The 8,687-nt window shown below is 40.0% G+C and overlaps 1 protein-coding gene across 6 annotated transcripts in view; it reads right to left on the reverse strand.

Annotated features, from left to right (window-relative positions):
- SRGAP2 (SLIT-ROBO Rho GTPase activating protein 2) overlaps window positions 1-8,687 on the reverse strand; it is a 200,819-nt gene that overhangs the window by 189,671 nt on the left and 2,461 nt on the right. For all 6 annotated transcript variants that reach the window (XM_081865210.1, XM_081865209.1, XM_081865208.1 and 3 more), the window contains exon 2: window positions 7,720-8,291. In XM_081865210.1, coding sequence (XP_081721336.1) covers window positions 7,720-7,786 — 67 coding nt within the window. In that variant the 5' untranslated portion in view covers window positions 7,787-8,291. The remainder of the gene's footprint in view (window positions 1-7,719; window positions 8,292-8,687) is intronic.

Genomic DNA, 8,687 nt, shown 5'->3' on the forward strand with positions numbered 1-8,687 from the left:
AGAGAAATATAGTCTATATAATCACACCTTTCAGGGGAGATGGATCCCTTCTAAGGGATTGTTTCTAATTTCCACAGTATGATGCCCTCCTGCCACAGGCCATGTTCTCCACAAAGCTGAGTAACTATCATCTCAGAAGCGTGACCCATCCATAGTGTTCCTGAAGGAATGCGTAGCAGCATACAAAGCATCCATGTACCAGATCATATAATAGCCCTCATTGTAACCACTTTAGGGAAGTCTGCTCTCCCTCAGTTTCACATTTACATATATATTTGCTTTTGCCTTCCAGCACTGCATAAGAAATGACAAGTTGTCAGCTCATTTTACCTCTTCTAACCAAGCTCTCCCTCTCTTGTTATCTAGACATACCACAGACTACATACTAGTGTTGTAACATCATGATTCCAGATTTCACTCCCAAACAATTATAATTCTTGTAAACACAAGATCATTTTACATTCACTTCTTAAAGAATCTTGTACTTTGCACCACCCTGCATCTCACACAAAGAATTATTCACTCCCATAAAACTAGTTCCAGATGCCAAATTTCAAGGCCACAAGCGATTATTAAAAGTGACGAAACACACAACACTCTAATTTTGAGAAGTGGCATTACTAAGCTCAACCCTTTAGGGGTGTGGGATTTCCTTTTGAAAATAAATGAGATTTCTAACCACAAATTGTTTGTGCTACTAATGCACAAAGTTGCCAGTAACTTATCTCTTTATCTGTAAGAATCCTAAGAAGTGAAACTTGAACAAAACTTCTACAGAAGTCTGAAAATAACATGCATGGGGGAAATCCTATTGCCTTCAGAGATACTACTTGCAAAGTCAGTTGCTTTGGTTATCATGTTTCAAATAACTAACAAAAGCAACCATTAATTAGCTTTAGCATAGTACTGGTGTTAAATTAATGTTTAATTACATGAGTTTTGTATATGTATTTCCACACTGAAGTGAAATCCAGAAGTGAAGCATGTTTTCTTTTATGAAGCATTAAAGCAAAATGTTGTGTGTTGTTTCAAAGTTGAACATCTGGAATTGTTTTTTTTTTAAATATAGAAAGTTTCAAGAGTAAGCTTTATGCTTAATTTCTATTCAATAAGTCCTCTTTTCACACATGTCTGCTTACAGCTTTGGGCGTCTGGTTGAATTTAATTATTAAACCATTTCCTTAAACTTCTTGATGCTTGTGCTATTATTGGCTCTTCCAAGAAAAATGTTTGTGCACCATCGATGAGCACAGTGTTCCCCAGACCCCATTCTATATCCTACCATCATCAAGTATGTTTTATCAGGCAGCTGGTAGCAATGAATTACTGTATATCTACATCAGGGCTGGGGGCTTTTGTTGATGGGGGTTTGTTGCCATTGGTTTTTTGTATCTTTATTTTAGATCTTGTGATTTAAGTGGAAATTGTTCAGTTTGGTTGTGGGGTTTTTTTTGATGTTTTATTTATTGTTTGTGACTACTTTGGTAATGTTGCAATAGTGTACTTTTTCATGCTTCCACATATAATGTTCAACTGTCCCTTACATAGCATAGCCAGGACTAAATTCCTGGGTCCTGCTTTACTGCGCTTGGTTGGCAGGCCTGTTGAGTCACATGCCGCACTGCTTTTGCAGGATACAGATCCTTCTGTAACTCTGCAGGTGGCGAGATTCCTGAATGCAGTTATCTCACACACAAAAACCACCAAAAAACAACAACAACAACAAAAACTAATCGGACAGTTATGATGAGAGTGCATGACGGATCTCGTCTCCAGTTCTCCTTTTTCTGTGAACCGTCCCTTGGATCTTTCCGGGCCCCAAGCTGTTATTTGTCACTGCTCAATGTCCCACCCTTGCATCGTGGTGTTCCTCTTCTGTCGTTAGATGTATTGGTTTTTATGCTTCTGTGCTTTTATGTTTGTACATATTTTATGGGCTAATAGCCGTAAATAAATATACATCTTGTCTACTTTTTCATGTTGTAAGCCTCCTTAGCATGATCTGAAATGTAGAAGGCCAGCATACAAATAAAATTATGTGTGTATGTATGTATTAATGCTCAACAACATTAGCCCAAACTACAGTTTGTTAAACCCTTCTAACTATGGTTGAAAAGTGAATATTTGTAACAATAATTGAATTTCTGCTGCACTAAGCCTCACTTATAAAAGTTTGAAGAAGTGTCAAGCAGACTGAATGGGTGACCAAGTTTATCCTGTACACCATTTTCATCCCCATTGTACAGATTAGTTTGAGCTTTCATAGGAACTTCACTAAATTGCTTAGGTTTGCTGGAAGCTTTCTTCCAGCTCTCCCCCCCCCCCGAAGGTAAATTATCCCTGCAGTAAAAACATGCCAACAGTCAAGAATTTACTCCACCTTTAAGGAAATCAATTAAATGTAACAATTCATCAGAATGTGAGGTGGGAAAGAAAGTGTAGCATCCTGCTTCTTTGTCCTTAATCCCAGTGTATCTAGATGGCATTAGGTAAAAAGGTAAAGGACCCCTGGACAGTTAAGTCCAGTCAAAGGCAACTATGGGGTGCAGTGTTCATCTCACTTCAGGCCGAGGGAGTCGGCGTTTGTCCACAGGCAGCTTTCGAGGTCGTGTAGCCAGCATGACTAAACCGCATCTGGTGCAACGGAACACCGTGACGGAAGCAAGAGCACGCAGAAATGCCGTTTACCTTCCGACCGCAGTGGTACCTATTTATCTACTTGCACCAGTATGCTTTCAGCGCCACCTTCCATTAACACAATTAAGCCACAAATAATAGTGGTACTCTTAACCTGGGCATAGACAAGGGGGGCAGCTGTCCCCCCCCCAAATCAATAAAACTCAATATAAATACATAGCTAACTGAGGTTCTGCCCCCCCCAACAAAAATCGTGACTACACCCATGACTCTTAAGACAGTCCAAGAAGCATTCATGGAAATCATACCATCACGCATAGCTTGGTGGTATAACAAATACAGGGTTCATTCATTTACACATGGTGTTTATTGAGTTAATTGTCCTGGTTATAATGCTAGCACTTCTGTCCCAATTTCTAACATTCCTTTTATGCTGCGTTACCTGTTGTGTGAGGGAGCTGTAGCTTTCTGATTGATATAGCACCATGCCATGCTCAGTTTCATTCATACCAGTGGGCATGGTTTGACACAACAATGGATATAGGATATGTCACCACCCTTTATGCGCATGTGCGCTTCTGTTCCCCCAAGAAAATAGTGGAAAGAACTGTGTGCCAGAATACCACCCAAAATTTCATAACATAAGCAGCAGAGGCATGATCCATACAAACCATGAGAATATTAAAGTGCAAAACATTCTTTTTTTCTGGGTTCACAGGGTTACAAATTGATTGTTTTCTGGGAGCAATTAAATCAGGAAAGAGCGATAAACTTCTACTAGTTTTCTAGAAGTGGATTTTATTTCATGTGAAAGATCACATAAAAACAAAAATCATCAAGCAAGGAAACACTGAAGAAAAGGAATAAAGTGCTGAATAGATGGATCTGTGGTTGCATTCAGACAGAACAAGGAACTCGTATTATTGAGGGTTCCATATGGAAGTGATGGTTCTCTCCCTTCTAGCTTTGCGGAACTCTTTATCTTCAAAGAAAGACAACATTCTCCTTCCTGGCTCCCATTTCAGCTATTCAACATATTCCATCATCCAATACACCATGTATTTTTAATCACAGTCTTCCATGGCACAGGAGATCCCAGAATTACAGTGATAGATGGGTTAACAAGCCATAGATGGGTTTACACTTCAACAGCTGCAAAAATATTCATGATCATCAATGTAACAGAGAAAGCTTGGAGTTTCTCATACAACATCTGTTGTAATGTACATAGCTCACACCTCTTATACTCCCTAAGTTTACAGCTAACCAGCAGATAGAAGCCTCTGACTTTCAGTAATATCAATTGTGCAAGTAAGTGGTTAGCTACCATGTATTCCAACTGATAGAGCATTTATGTTAAGGTTTTAGTAAGGTAGTTTCAAAAAAGCTACTAGAACTTGAGGTTTCATTTGCAGAGTCTGACATCTTGATAGCTCACTAAGGCAAGGTATTAATGTGAAATATTCACACATCACTAAAAACAGTGGTTTTCCTCCACTAATTAACCATCACAATAAACTTCACATGTATACTTTAATTGCAACATGTTTTTCCGCAATGACAAAAGAACCCAAACAAACCACTTCTGATTTTTTCAGTTCAACCATATGATAAAAAGCTCCTTACCACCAGACAAAAAAGCAAAAATCAAGGTGCCCTAGAACCTTAAAATTTGGTCTGGTGACTGAGTTGCCAATCAGGTAATACTATGAAGAGCATTCATGAGCATAAGCAGAGTACTTTGCCCTCATGAGAAGTAGCCACTCATTGGAAGATGTTCAAAGAAGCTTAAACTATGACAGCTCTCAATTACCTGGAAGGAAGCCAGCAAGAACATGATCCCTCCTCTCACTTGTCCACTTAGTTCTATGACTCTTTCCCTTCAAGAAATTTCTGTCAGACTCCTGAGTTTTACTTACATAAACACACACACACACACACACACATTTCACAAGATACTAGAAAATTTGGATTGTTTGATACAGTGGTACCTCTGGTTACATGCTTAATTCATTCCGGAGGTCCGTTCTTAACCTGAAACTGTTCTTAACCTGAAGCACCACTTTAGCTAATGGGGCCTCCTGCTGCCGCTGCGCTGCTGGAGCACAATTTCTGCTCTCATCCAGAAGCAAAGTTCTTAACTCGAGGTACTATTTCCGGGTTAGCGGAGTCTGTAACCTGAAGCATATGCAACCCGAGGTACCACTGTATTAGCATCACAATATTCTAATAGGGAAGCAATCTCAAGAAAAATGCTGCACCTGAAGGCCTTTTGTCTAAGAAATCTAATCCTAAAAGAAGGGGTATAGGTTTCTGAATGACCATGGATTAGTTCTAGTACTTTGGTTTAAGAACAGCTTAGTTTATGAACAACTTGGATTAAGAACGCTGCAAACCCGCAAGTAGGTGTTTTGGTTTGTGAACTTTGCCTTGGAAGCAGAACATGTTCCGCTTCCTTTGAGTGTGTTCCATTTGTAAATTGAGTCCCCAGCTGCTATGGGAAAGGACACCTTGGTTTAATAATGCTTTGGTTTAAGAACAAACTAAGTTACCACTGTAAATTGATGCATCAAAGTACAGAACTACGGTATAAGAAAAGTGAAGAATTGCAGGTGGAGGAAACAAACTAACATAGGAAAGTAGTGATTCACTATTCTTCCTGGGGAACCAGCCCATTTGCCCAAACTCTAGCAAAAAGAAAAAGGGAAGGAAAAGTCTATGTATGTTTGAAACAGGCAGAGAACATAGTCGGACAGCTCTCTCCTCTTGCCTTGCATAGGATGACATTTTGGAAGTGGCTACTCAGGTCCAGGTAATTCCTTGAAATTGCTAGAGCCATGCTAAGAGGAGCCACCAGTCTGTTTTCCATAGAACAGCATCTCTCATCAGAAGAGATGTAACTATTCCATGAATGTTATTATTTTTATTACTACTACTATTTATTAAATTTCTATACCGCCCTTCATCAGAGGATCACAGGGCGGTTTGCAATATAAAAACACCACCATTTGAGTATTTGTTGTAAAACTTGGCAGTGCTCTAAGACTCTGCTGAAAAGAAATCCTGTTTCTCAAGTTGTATTCACTATTAAAAATGGTCTTGCCCATAATTTCCAACAGAGCTCAAGAAATAAGGAAAGCACATGGTCAGTGTCCTGTAGACTCAAAACAGAGAGAGGCTGTCCAGCAGTTGCAATGACTGGGCCAGGTGTTGTTGTTTTTCCCCTCCAGCATCCTACCACCCACCAATAACATTTCCCCTATTGGCAGTACTCATTCAGTGTTAGAGGATTGCATACATGGAAAGGTTTAATGTGCATGATTTAGTCCCATGTTCAAAATCAAAATTTTTAATAAGAATTTTAAATATTTTAGCAGCAGGGGACAGAGCTTCACTTTAAACCATGCTGAAACAGCAGTGGTTTTCTTAAAAAAGAAAAAGTAACAATACTTTTTAATCGGAGTTCCTATCCAAATGTCAAGCTCTATTTACCACTACAACTGCAAACAGACTGCTAAAATAAGCAGACTTTTCTTTTTTTCCTGCATACCTGAAATCCTTTCCCTAAATACAGACCACCATGTAGAATGGAAGCTACAATACTTGAGCAGTAGGTTGAGTCACTAAGAACAGAACAAATGCCTTTTGCATTGTTTCAACAAGCTGGAAGAGGGAACCCTCCCTGCTGCATCCTGAAACAAAGGAAATCCAAGTCTCTACATATATTTGGAAAACTGCATTTTTAAGACCACCTACTCTTCCAGCCCAGACAGCAATCTATTGCTGGATGGATACCATGCTTTTCTGAATCAATGCCTCCTGTTGGCTATTGGAATTCCTAAAACCTTGGTTGCTAGCTTGGCCAAGCAAAAGATTACATTACCATTGGGGGGGGGGGAGGAGTGGAAGACAAAAATGCTTTCACTGGCTACTGCCTCCAACCCAGGAATCCCAGAACACTTTTATTAAAAAGCCATATTTAGTCCAAGCAGCAGAACCTATTAAAAAAAGTCTTGCTTTTTGTATGTTAAAACATGGTGAAGACAGTGATCTCTCTCAGATCATATCATATCAAGAGGCGACGAATCCACAATAGCTCTGCAATTACTTAAATGAGAGCAGAAAAGCCCTTGAGCACATGTAGTTCACAATTAGAAGCCAGTTAATTTTCCACAAACTCAAAATCACTCTCTCATGCCATCCTACACAGTCAAGCAGATCAAGGACTTCTCATTAAAATTACTACTTCAAAGTTCCCCTATCAAGAAGCATTGTGTCAGGCTATACACGTGCAGAAATGAGGTCTCACTATGAACACATGTATGAAGTAATGCTGAAAACTCTGCAGACACAAAAGGGTTAGGCAAGCGTCTCCTAACTGTGTCACTCAGGACATGTGAGGATGTGAAACCAAACCCACTTGCCTAATGTCACCAAGGTATTTTTTGCATGGAGCACGCCTATCAAGTTGTTGCCATTGCAAACATAGAACAGCCTTTAATGGACATCTTGCAGAAAGAGCACAGAATCACCAAAACACTTTATCACTGAATATATGCAGTTTCAATTGAAGGGCACTGCAACCAGCTGCCAGAGGTGTGTGGAACAGGCACACACAGAAGGCGGTGATGAAGAGTGAAAGCCTTTTGGTGCATACAGCTGTAAAAGAGCTCCTCTAAGCTGAAATTCAACAAAGCTTCTTAGGCTAATACATATATTTCCCCAGGGGGAGGGGGCATTTACAATCAAAATTGATTTTTAAAAAATACAAATGTATGTTCTATATTCCTCTAGCCTACTCGCAAGCAAAAAAGTGCCATAAAATGAAAGCTAGATATAAAAAAGATAGTGGGGTGGATACACCAAGAACCCACCCAAAGAAGCAACAATCACTGTCAATTCCTTCTAACATTGCACTACAGAGAAGCACTGCAAATTCCTGGCGATCTGCAAATGCTTTCCCCTTCCACACCCAAAAATGTAGCATGAGCGCCTGCATATGCAACTGCAGACTGAAACACACACAGAAACACACCATGTTCACATTAAAGAATATATATATATATATATATATATGCTTACCTTTGACTTGAGTGTCATATTCAGCTATGATCTCCTTATCCTTTTTGAATTTCGCTGGCGACGTCATGTTTTCCTTCCCCCCCCAGCAAAAAAAAGATTATCCTCAGAGCAGATCCTCCAAAATACGACAAAATAAATGCAATTTGCGTTCCTCCCAAAAACAATCACTTGGCCAGGCTCGTCTTCCCTCAACAGCAATCAGTCCATGGAGAGAGGGTGGGAGATGGAGTGTGTGTGAGCAGCAGAGACATGCAGATGTGAAGAGCTCAGCGGACAGAAAAGGCAGCAGTTTGGATTCCCTGCACCAAAACCCTTAGCAGCAGTGGTGGTGGCGGTGGCGGCAGCAGCAGCAGCAGCATCAGACTACAGAGAATCTGCAGCCCCCAAAGGCTTTTCCTGATTGCTAACATTAATAGCACAGCCAGGGAGTGGAAGTCTTTCTGCGCAACAACATGTTGTGTGTGGGTTTGACTTTTTCTTTTTCTTTTTATAGAGCCAGAGATGATGCAAATTAAATCCCAAATGGTAGAAGAGATGAAAAGCTCCAAAGTCACTTTCTTCAGTTCAACTGCCTGCAAATTCAAATACGTAATTGACTCTCAACCAGTTACAGGCATATACAAAACAACAAATGTGACTGAAAGCTAGAAGTGCAAAGTACAAATGCAAGCTACTCAAACTGCAGCATAAAAAAATGCCTCCAATTGAAGAAAAGGGTACAATAGTTACATTTTAGGTAGAGAGCTGGGGGGATGGGGTTAATATCATTAGAACCTCCTAAATCCAAGAAAATAGGGAGATGGGGAGACAAAGGAAAACAGCCCCTGCAAAAGCAGTTTTGCGTTCCCTCTTGTTAGTTTAAACAGCAACTGGAGACAGAGCAATATGATATACTAAAAAGGGAAGTCAGACCCAAATCCTCAAATTACTTGAACTACAGGAGCTCAAAAATGAATCCACAAGCCATT

The sequence above is a fragment of the Podarcis erhardii genome, assembly GCF_964252035.2.
Source record: "Podarcis erhardii genome assembly, chromosome: 6".
Lineage (NCBI taxonomy): Eukaryota > Metazoa > Chordata > Lepidosauria > Squamata > Lacertidae > Podarcis > Podarcis erhardii.